Source organism: Mastacembelus armatus, chromosome 6 (genome assembly GCF_900324485.2).
Source record: "Mastacembelus armatus chromosome 6, fMasArm1.2, whole genome shotgun sequence".
Lineage (NCBI taxonomy): Eukaryota > Metazoa > Chordata > Actinopteri > Synbranchiformes > Mastacembelidae > Mastacembelus > Mastacembelus armatus.
The window spans coordinates 3,572,347-3,588,898 of record NC_046638.1 but is presented as its reverse complement, the minus strand read 5'-3'; the positions used below and the strand labels follow the sequence as shown (position 1 = coordinate 3,588,898).

General features: G+C 42.3%; 1 protein-coding gene across 5 annotated transcripts in view; it reads left to right on the top strand.

Moving 5' to 3' along the window:
* The window catches only part of LOC113132476 (transcription factor SOX-6-like), a 96,458-nt gene that overhangs the window by 65,961 nt on the left and 13,945 nt on the right, over window positions 1–16,552 (top strand). For 4 of the 5 annotated variants that reach the window (XM_026310565.2, XM_026310562.2, XM_026310566.1 and 1 more), the window contains 6 exons: window positions 3,048–3,168; window positions 3,869–3,922; window positions 4,374–4,453; window positions 11,720–11,869; window positions 13,480–13,657; window positions 14,859–15,058. In XM_026310565.2, the coding sequence (XP_026166350.1) occupies window positions 3,048–3,168; window positions 3,869–3,922; window positions 4,374–4,453; window positions 11,720–11,869; window positions 13,480–13,657; window positions 14,859–15,058 (783 nt within the window). The remainder of the gene's footprint in view (window positions 1–3,047; window positions 3,169–3,868; window positions 3,923–4,373; window positions 4,454–11,719; window positions 11,870–13,479; window positions 13,658–14,858; window positions 15,059–16,552) is intronic. The other variant, XM_026310567.2, reaches the window with a different exon arrangement.

Sequence of the window (16,552 nt, the reverse complement as noted above, 5' to 3'; positions counted from 1 at the left end):
CTTTCTCTTCTCGAACACATCAACATACAGACACAGCACATACGTACTCATTGCCCCCTAACCCTGCAGCCCGTACACAAAAGGACCATTAATTCTGAGTGTGTGTGTCTGTGTGTGTTAACGTTCCTTGTGCATAGGTGTGTATGTTGATGCGTCTGGTGGGCAGTTATAGGAAGGGGGCCTTGTGTTTTCTTAAGGGCTGAGCAGAGCGGGGCCCCCACAGCACCACCTTCCCCAGTCCATTCATACAGCGCCCCCCCTCCCCTCAGTAAAAGGAGATCTTTGTGTGTTTGTGCTAGTGAAGCAGCCCCAGTCAGGCCCAGTGTTCCCAGAGGAATACAATGAATAGGAGCATTTTGTCCCACTCTATAACCTCCACCCCCCCCCACTCCTCTCTTCTTCTTCTTCTTTTTTTTAGCCAGTCGAACACACAGACTTGTTTTTCTTCTCTTCTTTCTCTTTTCTGTGTCACAAGATGTCGCTTGTGTGTGTGTGTGTGTGTGTGTGTGTGCGTGTGTGTGCGCATGCATGGGAATGCCCCAAAAGCACCCTGAACCTCCAATGTGTGTGTGTGTGTGTGTGTGAAAGAGAGATTTGGACCTCCTCTGGACTGTGACCTAAATGATGTTGTCTGAAGAGCTGGTCAGGTGATGAACGCATGTAACTGCATGCTCTCTGAACAAAGCTAACTGTGGATAATACAGATGTCTGATGCCCTTTCATTGGCGAAGATGTGCTGTACACACACATACACACACAACCTAATTTTAACCTTGACCTTTAAACCAAGTCTTAAGGCACAAACAGCTCTTTGATGAAGTAAAGGCCATTCAAAATGTCCAAAAATGTCCTGAATCCCATGGGCTAAAACTTTAGTTGGTCCTCATAAAGACAGAAAGATGGCACGAACAATAGACCTCCCTTTGAAAGAAGTAAACATATTTTTGCTCCACAACAACAGAACACAAACACATAAATACTGAGCCATTCCCCTCAGCAATCCTGTCCATATTGGATAAATCTGCAGTATGTTGAACACATGAAGTGCATCAATTTGCTGTAGCTCTTGAAAAATAAAAGTATGACTATAGGGGCAGTTCACCACAACTGCACAGCTGTTTTTTTTTTTAATACTGAACCACAATAACGATGTCTTTTTCACATTAACCAGGCCATTTTAGTTAACCATGCTATAATTTCCAGGAGAAAATATTGTTAGATTCAAAAAATATAAAAGGTGTTGAAACTGGACATTTATACAGCATGTTGTTACTGCATTTTGTACAAGACTCACAATTAGTTTCATGATCTACCAGTTGTGTTTTTATTATTTTGTGATATTTGATGTGTTTAAGATCCCAGAGCACAAGTGATGTGTTGAAGTTGCTTGTTGTGTCTGATTGACAGACAAAATCTGAAAATATCATTTTGTCTTCCCAATGTGTTAAACTGGTAATTTATTAACAAAATTCTTGTTGGTTACTTTTCTGTTGAGCTTCTTACTAATCATCTCAGCCCATCAGCAAACACACAAGTCAAGGCTGGTCGTGTTTATCTTGCTCTTTGAACTTCCCTGCCACAGGCCCTTTCACCCAGGAGGACTGTCATCTTATTCAACTAATTCGGCAACAACACAGTACAAATGCAATCAAATATCGTAACCAGACAACATGCCGATCGTAAATTTGGACTCTCATGATAAAACGGTCGTAGGAAGACAGCAGGAGGTGGAGAGTGTAGTAAATGGATTGGAAATAAGGAGATGAATGGAGGTAGATAGCCTTGAACAGGGGAGGGAAATTGAAAAAGAAGGAGGGCGGTGTCAACAAGCGTTTACCTCACAGAGTATCACACAGTCAGAAAGGAAAAGAAGAAAAAGTAAGAGATGAGAACGGAAGACATAAAAACATTTACCTCATACAGAATGTAATAAGTTTTCTATAAAACTAATGTAACATGGATAACAAGGATGTTTTATTAAATCAAATGGACAAAACAACCTAATGGAAATATTTTTTTCTGCAAACATCAAATACAATTGATAAAAGATAAGATCAGTAACAAATAATCCAAACACTGATCAGCCTTTTTTTTCTATCTGTCATTGCTGACTTTGTGTCCACTCCAACTTAAATAACCAAGCAGTTTTCAGAACAGCTGAAAAGCAGAAACATTTCCTCACATTTCAGATGGAAAACACAAGCAGAGAGACAGATTAGAAAATGAGACAAAGAATTTTACTATGCAAAAGAAATGAAAAAGAGAGAGAAGGGGAAGATGAAGGGAGAGAGGGATAGAGTGAGACAGGCCAGTGGTTCAGACAGCCAGCCTTAACAGATTCCTGCAGGCTCATCTTTGATTAGCTCTCATCAGTTCAAGCCTTCAGTGCCTTAACTCAGTCAAAGGCACAGTTTTTAAGTCTTTCAAGCTGACATGAAAGGCAGCTGTTAGCCTGTCTGCTGTTTGGCATTTTGTTTTACATTTTTACACTTGTCTCTGAGTCTTTCTATAAGGCTTTGTCACTCTTCTTTAACTCTGTCCCTTTATCTCTGCTCATCATTTCATTTTCATACCGTGTTTTGTTCCATTTACTGTATTTGAGCCTCCTTGTTATGTACTGGGATAGTTCGTGTGTGTGTGTGCGTGTGTGTGTGCAAATGTAATAAGTGTTGGTTATTTTTTATCCCTTTTTTTCTGTTTTGTTTTTGTTCTGTTTTCTTTCTTTTTTCTTTTATCTTCATTTGTTTTCTCTTTACTTTCGAATCATTCCCTCTTTTCAATTATTCACTCATTTTAATTTTCATTCCTTCTTCTCGTTCACCTTTCTGCACATCTTTCATGTTCTTCCTCATTTCATTTATTTCCTTTTCTTATTTCAGAGTTCATTCTGACAGGCATGTGCCTCTTTCATTCAATTTTATGTGTGTCTATATAGTGAATGTATTCATCATTCATGTAGATGTGTAGATATGCAGCTTTTCATAGAAGGACTTTAAACATTTCTGTTGCTCTGTCTGTCCACGTCTCTGTCTCCCTCACTCCCTCAGGTCCAGGGTCACATGCCTCCTCTGATGATCCCAGTGTTTCCTCACGACCAGCGGTCTCTGGCAGCTGCCGCTGCTGCTCAGCAAGGGTTCCTCTTCCCACCAGGCATGTCCTACAAGCCAGGTACACTCACACACCAGCAGCATACACACTGAACAGTTGTCCAATCCAGATTACACACAACGAATGTGAAGCAAATATACATTCACCCCCTCTCAAGTGAAAGCTCCATAACTCTGACAGTTCTTGTTAAGTGAAAAGAAACACACACACATCTCAGACAACACGCACACACACGCACGCACACACACGCACACACACGAACGAACACATGAACACACAACCAGATGAACACACGCTCTGGAATGCCTATCTAATGACATGTGTCAAGTGAGGAATGTCATGGAAAACAGCAGAGATTTACAAGCTCGGCTTGTTGTTCAGGAACAATAGAACGGACATAGGAAGGCCTGGAATGTCTCTGAATGTCGCTGAAAGCATGACAATTGCACAACACATCTGCGATATGGAATTTCACACTTAGACACACATACACACATATGCATGCATTCACCCAACAATGTTCACATACAGTGAACAAGTGATATAGACAGCAATCATGCATTTCCGAAGAACACAAACAAAGAAAAGGCATGCATGTTGCATGTTTCAGCAGTCCACAAGGGTTTTGCACAAACAGGCACAACAAAACACTTGAAGACACACCTACACACGCTTGAAGTACTCAGTCTTCTTATTGCACCACCTGCTTTCCTCCTGTCTTTTCGTCCTTCACATTCCTCTCTTCCATGCATTCCTCCAGGTGCTGGCCTGACGCCGCACAGCACTGACCCTCCATACTTCATACAGAATAACTGTGAGCTTACACTCCCATGAGGCTGCAAAGAGAGGCAGCAATGAAGAAACAGATTAAAAAGCCATTATTGTATACTCTCCTTTGACTTAGGTCTGTTTTTAACAAAGGCTTGGACATGGAAAGCCTTTTAGGGACAAACAGTAGGGGTTATACACGGTACTTGTATATGAATTTATGAGTGTATCCCAATGAGGGAACACTGGACTTGAACTCTACTCTCCCTGTTTTCAAGCACTCGTGTGCATCGACAATAAACAGAATTAACCTTGGAATAAAACAAAATAAAATCCTTTACCCTTCACGTTTCTTTGTCATGAATAAAAACATTAGAGGAACAAACAACAAAGGAGGTAAAGAGTGAGACGGAGTCTGGCTGAAGGTAAAGAGCAGGTTAGTTCTTGTGCAGTTATCTGCCCCCACCTCTCACTACAATATGTGTTGTTTTCAACAGGTGAGAATTACCCCATGCAGTTCATTCCATCTACTATGGCAGCTGCAGCGGCGTCTGGACTCAGCCCATTACAGCTACAGGTATGACATAAACACCTGATCACCTCAAAGTTCAACATCAGCACAGTCTCTTAAAACATTGCATGGCTGAATACCACTGAAGGAGAAAGAAAGAAAAGTAGAAAAAGTAATTCAGGTGAACTGGCCCTTTAAATCAAACCGTGAGTAAATGTAAAATAAAATGTGAGTAATGTTTTCCACAACAAAAGGATCACGCACTGAGGACAAGAGCAGAAACAAGTAGTTTGACAATAATGTGGTGCAAAGTAAGGGTGTGGAAGCTGGAAGGTGGGTGTGTGTATTAGTGGGCGAGATATGCTTCAGTTTCACCTGAATTCAATTCACCACTCATAAAACTTCACACCCAGGAAATTGTATTAATATTGACTAAACTAAAACTTAAACTTTAACCTTAAAGAAATATTTTTCCCAATTTATACTGTTCCTGTCAGCGTTGAGAACTAAAGGAGTACCTCTTCACTATCAATGATGGTAACTCAAATGAGTGTTTCACAACCAAATAAACAACTGTAGCAAAAACAAATTTAAGGAGCAGCTTAGGAACAAAGACAAAGCTCCAAGGGTCAGGATTTGTACACTAGGAAAGTACATATACTCTAATCCTTAGGGTGTAACCAGCAGGCCAGAACACAAGACAATTGTAGAGAAGTGGGAAGATAAATAAAATAGACAGTCAAGATAAGAAGCATTGGCAAACTCAATGAAACTCTTACTCATTCTAACCTCACCCTGAGTTCAAGTAGGAAAAAACAGTAATAATTTCATGAAGGAAAAGACTTTTCATTACTCACTACCCACCACCATTAGGGCTATTATGAAACATTATGAGTGTCTCTGACCCTTTGGCAACTGTTGCAATAAAAAGTAGATTCTTTTTCAGAAGCAGTGATAGCCATCATGACTGCACAGTGACAACAAGCTACTGTCGGATAGAAGCTCTAACCTCCACAACAGAATATAGAAAAGGGAAAGCTGCACTCTGTGATTGACAGGTGATCTCTGCAAAGTGCAGCTGCTCTGCCACAAAAAATAAATAGCACTAAAACAAAATTTAAGTTGGCAGTAAACTGGTAAATTGCCTGCTGTAATTAAGTATTTCCTCACCTTGCTTCTTCTTCTATAACTAACCAATATTCTCAGCTGCTTTATATTGCACTATATGTTCATGAATACCCCAAAACAGCCATAAGAGCCAAATGAGTGGAAACTACAAATGGAAGCTGGAGGAGTCCCAGCATGCATCAATCAGCCCAGGTTACAGGCTTATTTCTTAATGAATTTTAATGAAGTGAACTTTCTTCAATAAAACAACGTGACACACCGTTAAAGGTGAAGCTCTATGGGCCGACGCTAACATGCTAGCCCGCTTCTCTGCTGCCTGTCAGCTGTGGCAGACAAAAGCTGTTATGATGAATCACAGAGGTATTCCGCCCCACCAGCACAACACCTGGCCCAGGCAATTCATCAAATATTTTATTTCGGCTTGACACCTGTGGTTTGAGAATAGCACTTATCCATAATGATTATCATAGAGCATATTTGCAAGGAAAAAATGGGACAAAATAGAAGAAAAGAAAAATGAAATCTTTACTCCTCAAAGGAATTTCACAACACAACCCCATCGCCCCTCCTGCTGTACCTACTATCAGAGGAAAGAACAAAAGCCCTCAAAAGCTTTTTCACTGGCAAACAATATTGCTTCATCATGTCAGTCGTTACCATAGCATGGCTTCTGGATGTTATAAGAATCCTTATCTCAGTTTATTGAATTTGTATTGTGGTTTTTGCTTATTGAGGCCCTCATTAGCCACTATTGACTTAGCAAAGCGTCGTGCTGTGCTGAGGAGACGGAGCCTCGGCACAGCCTATCTCCACTCCTGGCTTTGAAATGATCAAAAGAGCCGTACGGTGAGTGAGAGGTAAGAGGATGCTGCAAACTAATTCACATTTAAACACTGCTTGAGACGCAGAAAATGAGAAGCAGAGAGGAACCTGAATGAAAGAGGAAGCTTCTCATCCCGGCATCGTCTGGAATCGAGTAGAAGACTTGGAAAAGGAGGAAGACAGAGAGCGTGGGGAAGTGTTTATAACAGAAAAGAAGGACGATTATCTGTGGAATTTTATAGGAGACGGAGGCACTGGCTTCCAGCACATGTTTGGACATTGTTTTTGCAACAATGCCTATGCCAAAAGCAATCATGATGAGATTTATGAGTTCTGCTTGTTTAATTGCATGTCTTCAGCTCACCCAGCAGAACTATGGTGCAGTAGTGCTTGTAGCATCTCAACAAATATATCATGTAGAATTTCGACAGAATGGACACAATAAAAACACATGCATGCGTACCACATTTCAACAGTTCAGTATATGCAATGTATAATTACTATGTCAAGTTGATGTGCTTTAGCTTATTGAAATGAATCAACGTTTCACTTTAACCCCTCACATACTAAATAGTTTGCAGGTTATTGGTTTGCAGTTGCTGCTTGTTGTTAGAGTGTTTGAAATCTACAGGGTTTTCCTCACGAAAATGGCCAACCAGTTTCCTTTATCTTTCCAGCTGTAAAAAAAAAAAACAAAAAAACATTTGTATTTCCCCAACATTACAGCGTACAGCTTTGATTAATTACCATTACATACAATATGTACAGTGTGATCTGCCAGTAGAGCTGTCTCACAGATCCTGATGCATCTTGTCTCAAATTCAGTTTAGTTAGTGGAGAGCTGTACAAGCAGTCGCCCAGCTCCTCACAGATATGGGCTTTATTGTGTGATTCAGCACCTTCGCTCCTTTATTCAAGTGCAGTCACTTCTTCTGACACTAACTCAGGTCTTTCTTTCTACCTCTGCTATAAAATGCTACAGGAAACCCTGAACTAATATGATTTTTTTAAACAAACATAACAAATCTGATTAGTAGAACAGAAACACTTATTTCTCTCCATCCTGCACTATTTAAAGCCCTTTGGCCTGCATGTAGCCATTGTGGTTACGCTGTAGTGCCACAGAGGCTCTCTCTCTCGCTCTTTCTCAGATCTGGCTCTGCTTTCTTTATGGGCTCTGCCTTTGGGAGGTGAGGGACAACGACAGCACTGAAAAGCAGTTTTTCAACAGGATTTTGAGTGGATGTTTTAACCTATAGCCTCACTAACATATTTCTGTTCTTGTGTTTTTACTCGTCACTTCTTTCTGATGCATGAAACCCCTCTAAGGCCTTGACCCATTGAATCTGCTCTGTTTGCTGCCTGCTACATTGTGTGATTGATGTATGAGCTAAAGCCAGATGAACTAGAGCGCTATTTAAACATTTTAAAATCTGTATCAGACATGATACAAGAACACATTACAGAACTTGAAGTAAATGTCCAGCACATTACTGAGTCATTCTAATCATTATTAATAAAGAGAATGTGTTTTTCCTGTGTTTCAGCGAGTGAGTCAATTTGGACTCTATTGTCCTTTGTAATATCTTGACAAAGTAGGACAGTGCCCACACTGGGGTCTTTCAATTTTGGCCACTTGATTTAAATACCTCACGTTGGGGGCTGCGTGTGTGGTGTAGTGGTTAGTGCACCTGAGCGTGAATGCAGCGAAGCTGGTTGGACTCCTGCACCAGGTGTCCTTTGAGCTGAATGTCTTCTCTTGGTCTGTAAGTACCATGAAAAATATGTGATTACAATCATGTGGGTAAATACACTTGACAATGGAATTGCGTGAAAGTGTGCATGAGTCAAAAAAAAAAAACTTTGTAAATATACAATTACACCATGTTAGTTCCACATTAGCAACCTCTTCTGCTACATTCTGTAGTCAAGTACAGAACAGCTGGCATCAAGCTATTTTAATGCCAGATCTATGCTCAGTACAGGATGGACAGATGTTGTGGCCAGACTACTCCAGATGTTTCAAAGTTAAGCCCTGTAGGACTCTATCAAGCAGCTGGCTGGCACTGATGGTCAAGCTGGCATAAAGTGGTGTATAGAAAGTGCATGTTCTCAGGCAGGCACAACGAACCTGCAGAAGCTACAGCAACAATAAATAATTTCCTTAATCAGTTAAAGAAAACCAATCAAATCAAATCCAGGATAAAAAAGATATTTGGCAAAAACTGCCCCATTATGCCTGAGCTATGATGACCTGACCCAACAGTTTAGTTAGAACAAATGTCGTGGCATCAGCGTGGGAACTTGATCAGGCCAATTGTTTCCAGAGCCTTGGAGTAGACCCCTTCACAAACAGTGGATTCCTGCCGAAGAAAGAACCCTTTTGTGTGTGGCTAATGCGAGGGAAATACAGTTGCTTAGCAGACATTCTTGTTGAAATCATAAGACATTTCTTGCAGCCTGTCTCTATGTTCAGGCTATTCTTTTTCTCAGTCTAAGGCAGGGAGATGAAGGTGAGGAGTGGACTTTTCTGCCCTCACTGCCAACATTCAGTAATTAGGCCAGAATGGCTTTCTTTGCCTAAACAAAGGCAGAGGCAGTCTGAAGGGAATAAGATTTGGTTTTCTTGAATTAAAAAATACACATTTGCTCCATTAAAGTGAACTGGATGCAAGATAATGGTTGTCTTTATGCCGCCCCTCTCTTTGTATCTTTTTCACCATGCAATGTTTTGCTCCCATCCTCTGTGTGGGCCAGCTGAGTGGCAGTCGATCCATTTCCCCCTCTTCCTCCTCCTCCTCCTGCAAACCTGCTGAAAAAGACAAATCCTCATTTGTTTTGTGTACTCCTGAGATCGATAGCAGCTCGACACCAAAAGAGGCCAGCTAAAGGGATTCTTCATTCAGTCCTAACAGGACAGGCTCTCAGACGAGGCATTGGCAGGCTACAATACATTAGTCCAGACAGTGCTTTCCAAACCAGACCATAACAACATCACTTTCTCTTTGTTTTCTTCAAGGTTACACCAAAGTAGGCTATTAAAAAACCTGCTGATGACCAGGAGGATCAAAAATGACAGATAAATCATTTGGATTTTAGTGAAATTAGCACTAACGTCCAAAGTCCAGTCAGATAATGCAGACAGCCGAGGTGCAGTTCAAGGCCCTCTTTGTCAATTTGTAATTTAGGAAATTGCGGCATTGTCTCCCCTTGGGGATTGACTGAATGGCGAGAGCTTTAGTTGTTGTTGTTTACGCTGCACATTGGCCTCCCGAGGCACCAATCAATCTCAGTGTCTTTAAGATCGGAGAAAAACTCAGGTAAAAGCTCTCATTTTAGCCGTTTGTTTGTTCAACAGTTCCCTCTTCTTACTGGGAACTGCTGACGGAATCGCTGTGAACACCACAATAGCCAGGGTGTGATTGCACAAAAATATGTGTGTTTGTGCAGGCGCGGGTGTGAGATCCTAACTGTGTGTTTCACCTCAAAGACTCGTGTGTCTGGCCCAACCTCTGCTCCCCTTAGAGCTGTAAGAATATCAGGCATCACCAGAAGTAACTCTGTGGTCAGCTTGATTGACGTGAGAGGCCTCACCACCAGCCATTCGAGGCACATTCTTACGGGGATCTCATATCGCCAAGGGTTGGCCCGAGTGCTCCTGGTGCCTTCCAAGGAAAACAGCGCCGTGACATCAGGGCTTTGTTTCAACGACGAGGCCCCTTCTGTTTGTGTTTAATATCACTCTGAGAGAAGTGGAAAGAGGGCCATCCAATTTCTCTGGCCCCGACCACTGCGCCGGCGCTTCGGTGGTAAAGCGACGGTGGTCTCATGTGTCTGCACCGCAACACTCTCTCTTTCTCTGTTGCGCTCGCTTTGCTTTGGGATCTCTGGTCCCAGGAGGCTTTGCAGTTTTGGCTACAGGGAAATGAGATCTCACAACACTGGGGGCCTTTTAGGCTGAGGGGGCAGAAAGTAAAAACAGAGAGGAAAAGGCAGGGATGGAGATGGGCGAGAAGATGTGGAGAAGGATTTTGGAACAAAAACGAGACAGAAAAAACTCAGCAGGAGATCAAAAGGGAGGAGGACAAAAGAAAGACAGCAATGTAGATGGAGGGGGAGAGTGTAGATGAGGTGAGAGTAATGAAAAAAGAGAGGAAAGTAGGAAAGCAGAAAAGAAAGAAAGAGAGGAGTGAAGGCCAGCCATGTCTGGGTGGTTTTCCTGAGGACAGGCTCTTTGATACTCCAGCACTCACACTCCAATGCATTTAGACAGGGGTTGACAGTGGTTTCAGGCAGTGGTTTGTCTGGCCAGCTAGCTTTGATTTAGAAGACCCAGGACTGTGTGCCGAGTATTTTACTCTTTGATTTTTGTTAAGTACCTTGGATGGAAAATTGGTACAGTTTTTTGCTACATTTAATGTTTTCGTCAAACCCCGAAGGCAGATGGCTTATACTTTCCAAGGCTTTTATTTTGGGTTTTTATTATTTTGACACCATTTTCAAGTGTTTTTCAATTGACTCACACGCCCAAGATGTAACTGCAATACAACTGCACCTACTTAAATATGATTGGCCTCTATTGTATTTGTCTTGGATTAAAGCTAGTGAAGAAACTCAATTGTCTGAACCCTTAAATCAGTACATATGCAACAAGATTAGTCTCACATGTTTTTATGACTCACAAAGTATTGGTAACAATCCTAATTTGATTTGATTTGATTTGACAATTACCATTTAAAATCATAACTTTGTTGTAAAAGCCAAGCAAAGGTTGAATTTTCTGGAAAACAAAAATGCACATGCAAACATTATTTTTTGAAGAATAAAGGAAACCAGTCTTTAATTGTTAGCAATCCTGAGCCAGGTGGTGTCCAAAAATTTCAAATCATTGTTTAATTTGTGCAAAACTGAGTAATAGACTTCCTATTTTGTCAATAATGAATTTTAAATACAAAGAGTATTCAGGCGTTTCTTTAGCTGTCTGGATTTATTTATTTATTCATGGTTTGGATTAAATGTTGCTTCCAGCGTCTGTTGAAAGATTAACTGTCAGAGCTGAATTGCAGGTCATTTAAAATAAAAATGTTTTGCTGGAAGGACTCTTCCATTTATGTGGAACACTACTGTCTACTTCAGGTCTAGGTGTGTGTATACAAGCACATCTGTTTCTATGTGAGTTTTATGCTTAACTCAGACAAACAGCCATCTAACCTCAGAAGATGTGTGCAGCACCAGAGACAGGATACGGCAAAAAACACATGAGGCTCAAGGGTGTTGGGGGGAGCAAAGAAGACGAAAGAATGAAAGAGGAAAGCCACTGACTAGCTACTGGCGAGTGAAGTTAATAGTCTGTTGGTTTTGCTGGTTTTTTGTGTTTTGCAGCAGCTGTATGCCGCCCAGCTGGCAAGCATGCAGATCTCACCAGGAGCCAAGATGGCTCCCCTTCCGCAGGCTCCCACCTCCTCCGGTCCTCTTTCCCCCTCCGCCCTGAAGAGCGAGAAGCGAGCATCCAGTCCTGTCTCACAGATTAAGGTGAGTCCACTGTTGCAAGTGATTTTGTAAAATGGTTTATGTAGATTCACAGACCTGTTCGAATGTTTCAACAGTCTATGAAAGCACCAGGTGGATACACTGGTGATTGATAACACTGCAGCTCAGGAGGTGGGTTGATCTACCAGCACCGCAAAAACAACAGCACACTAGAAAAAAACTGACTGTATTCAAGAAGCTTAAATTAGATAGATATATAAAAGATATAAATCCATTAGCAATAGCTACTTTACCTTGAGGGTCACAGGGTTGCTGGAGCTAATCCCAGCTGACATTGGACAAGCGGTGAGGTACACGCTGTGTAGATCAGCAGTAGATCACAGGGCTGAGACTACTGCATTCACGCCCACGGGCGATCTAGATTCAGTTGAGCTAAGCTGGATGTCTTTGGACTTGGAGGAAGCTGGAGTACCACGGGGAAAACATCCAAACTCCACGAAGAATGAACCAGAACCTTCTTGCTGTGAGACAACAGTGTTAACCACTGCACCACCATTCTGTGTATAAGGGATATCTTTGTATGTGTGTGTGCGCGTGTGTGGAGAATGTGGATGTGGAAAAAACTCATAGTCTCTATGGTGTAAGGAGTAACAGACAACATAATGAGACAGGAAAGAGTGAGTCCAGTATAACACACAGAAACAATAATTGTTGAAACAACACTCTGCATATGGCCCCATACTTTTCACCATCAATTAGAAACAGCTTATTTAAAAGTCACATACTGGTACACACACGCATACTCACAAACTGACACTGGCGCTGGCTGCTGCTTGGCAGGAGCCCAGACCCCTTCACTGGAGAGAGCGTACGCCTCATCTTTACTCGACGACGAGGCGGTAATGGAAGCCATGTGTGTGTGGGGCACAGCTGCAAGCGGCGTCACAATAGACCGGCGTCAGAGCTCACCGCACTCAAACAGTAGTGCTGTGCCCTCCAACCCCCCCCCCCACTCTGGCATACCACCCGTAACTTAACCCCTTCTCCCTCTCGCTCTCCTGAAATCCTTCTCTTCTCAACACTTCCCTCAGCTGAAGCTCAGCTCCAAATTAGATCCACATTCGTTAAGCGTTTGCTGCCAACACAAGAGCTGCAGTCAGGCCGTGTTGACGTGAGGGAGTTTACTTCTTGTCACTACTTATCCTTTTCCAGGGATTCCTTATGTGGTCATGAACCTTTGATTAGAAATAGAACAATCTCACAAACAGTGCCATTGTTTCAGAAAGAACGCTGCAATTTTTTTTCCTGTCAGGTTCACAGAGATTTTCTGTGGAATTCATTTAAGGCATGGAAAAAAATTGATGGATGACCAGTCAGTCCTGACTAATAATAACTCATGTCCTGAGTTCAGTTTCGCTTTCAGTGGTGACACATACTTACAGCAGAAACACGTACAGGACACCAGTTAGCCAAAACATTATGACCACTCACAGAGGAGCCAGTGCATGTCAAGGTCTGGGACGTGTGTTAGATGGTACGGGAATGGTTGTAGTCAACATGTTGGATGTTACATTAAAATATATGTTACATTAAAATATATTTTATTTACATTTTATATCATCATTAAACTGTTATGTTTGCTCTGCTAACAGGAAGAAGGAGCCACACAACCACTGAACCTCTCAGCCAGACCCAAGACAGCCGAGCCTCTTCGCTCCCCGACATCCCCAACACAGAGTCTTTTCCCCGGAAACAAGAGCAGCCCTACAGGCATGGGCAAGGGCCGCATCCCCAGCCCCATCCCCAACATGGGCAGAAACACCTCTCTGGGTAGGTAACAAGCAAACGCATGCACTTTACCATTAGCATGTTTCTTTTACCATTAGGTAGATGAGATGGGCCACCCAGCCCAGCAATACTGCTGCTCTGCCTAAATGATGTACATTAGCACTGGCTTTGCTGACATGTTCAATAAGAATCACAGGGTCTAAATGCTGCTTCACCAAGCCAAGAAAAAATTCTGAGGGGAAACACTGACACACTCTATGCATACACGCTCTCTCACACACAACAAAGAAACAAACACTCACTACACTTTCATTCCCCACTGCATTGTTCACATCTGTACTGTACATCCATCCAGAGCAAACACATCCTCACTCCGGTGCAAAACTGTTCTTTCCCTCAACCGGAAAAACAAAAACACCTCCCTCCTCCCTGCCACACACAGACAAACCAAGCAGCATGTGCCTGATAGGCTGCAGACACCTCAGCCCCATGAGGAGACCTGAGTGTGTTTGTGTTTTACAGGAGTCCAAAGCCCTGTATTTAGCCCCAGTGAAAACCCCAGCAGCGGAAGCAGTGAAACCCAGCACACGTTATTTGGTTTTTAAGAGCTTCCTCACATCATTGTCTGCCCGTGCTAGACCTTTTATGCCCCTACCTCTGCTATCTGTTATTAAGGCCAATCTAAAGCCTCTCATTATATCCCCCCAGAAAACAAGTTCACCAGCTCCTCTGGAGTGGCTTTGAGGACGTGACACTTGTGTTCCCTGCAAAGTTATTTTTTGCCCGTTTTAATGGCCACCCAAGCATACAGTGCTTTCTACTTGTCTGCTAATTAAACGAAGAGGGCAATGGAAACTTAACATCCTTTTATTTTTTTTTTCTTATTCTTCAAATGTGCATTGGCTTCAAACGTGTGAAACACAAACAAGTCACAAGTGGGCTGGAAAACAACTTGAGCTGCATTTGGAGATTAGAAAAATCACATTTTTTTATACAGCTGTTTAAATATTATTATTTTAGGAATTTGTATGCAGCCAATGTGAATTTTTGGTTTTCAGCACTTACTGTCAGGCTTGATAATGTTCATGAAAGAGCATGAAATCACACACAAGCACCAAACTGTTTTTTTTCAAGGGTTAGAGTTAGTGACTTAAAACCATCTGGTTTGTTAAAATTGACAAATATAAAATGGAAAATCTGAATTTAAAAAGCAGCACGACTTATCCTTTCCTGGTTTGTCTAGACATCCTGTCCAGCCTCAACTCCTCCGCGCTGTTTGGGGACCAGGATGTGATGATGAAGGCCATCCAAGAGGCGAGGAGCATGAGGGAGCAGATCAAGAGGGAGCAGCTCCACCAACAGCAGCAGCAGCAGTCGGGACACCAGAGTCTGGAGGCCAAACTGTCTGCCCTCAGCAGCATGACCCTAAACAACGGCAACAAGGTCAGAGGAACAATCAGGTCACACGTGGTGACACTGACACGAGACAATGCACAGATGCGGTTCACTAAAGAATCACACAGTCTAAATGTAGATTTTAAAGATGTTTTCTCTCTCATTAACCTTCTGACTGAAGCACTAATGTGGAAGCATGCACACACCCACATAAACTAAACAAATGCAAAGACATACATATTGTAAAGCACTTACTTTGCACTTTCTAACGTCACTATCCCACAGCTATTTTTAATATTTACTTTGCATATTGAGATTTTACCAGAACATTAATGATTAAAGCAGCAGTTTATTTAAAAAGTTCAGGACAGCTCCACCTGAACCAGGTTAACATTTAAAAATGCTATTTACATGTTAATGCCTCTAAAGACTGTGCAGGGGGCTCCTTTGCATACATGTGTATGTTGCTAATAGTACATTTTACACTTACTTAAATGTACACAGTAACACTACTTGTTCCAAAACTCTGCACGTTATTGACCAGCCTTTAGATGAAGCTGTAACTCCCACACATACATCTCAGAGTTCACAAACAGCAAAGCCATATAAACAAAAGAAACTATCACACAAAGTAACAGGGGACAGTCACAAGGTTTACTTTTAAAGAAGAGTTTTTACAATGTGGTATCCCTACATTTCCTCCAGTAAAAGATGTGAACACGTCTACAGCTGCCAACGGAGAATAATATGATGAGATGGCAAGGCAGGGATCTTGTTTCCATTCATCTCTATACAGAACTGAGATCCATGTAATAGTCTCTCTTACTCCTACACTCGTACACACACACACACACACACACATACACTACATATCTAGAAACTTCTTGCTCCTGTGTCACATTTTCTCCAGTATTTCATTGGCCGGGTGTTCAAGGTTTCTGCTCTGCTCGTGCATGAGTTTGAAGAATATTCATGCGTGATATTTGGTGTTGTTTGGCTCCGACTGCAGCTCTTGAGAACTTCTCTTTTCTCCTCTCATCTCCACGGCCACCCAGAAGCCAACAGCTTTGAAGAGGGAGCAGCTGGGCCAATGACAAGTGATGGTTTTGGCGTGTGAGTGTGTGTGTGTGAGTGTGTGTGTGTGTGTGTGTGTGTGTGAGGGTGTGTGTGTGTGTGTGTGCCTGTGCCTTGACTGAGACTGAGTGGGTGTTTTTTGGAGAGGAGGTGATGTTAACATTAATGTGTGTGTGTGTGTGTGTGTGTGTGTGTGTGTGTGTGTGTGTGTGTGTTTATAATGGAGTCCAGCTCTCCACTTGCCCTGGAGGGGGGGGATCCCGGCCTCAGGGTTTCAGCCCAATTAAAGGGCCTTTCTTGGGGGAGGGCCATCACCCCTCCATGCTCACCTCTTCCCCCACTTATCGCACCCCCTTTGCGCTGAAGGAAACAGGGCCTTTGTACCAGGATCTCATATCCAGAGGGAAATCCATATTCCAAAACATCTTCAATCAGTCTGATCAGCCAGTAACAGATTTTGGGGATCAG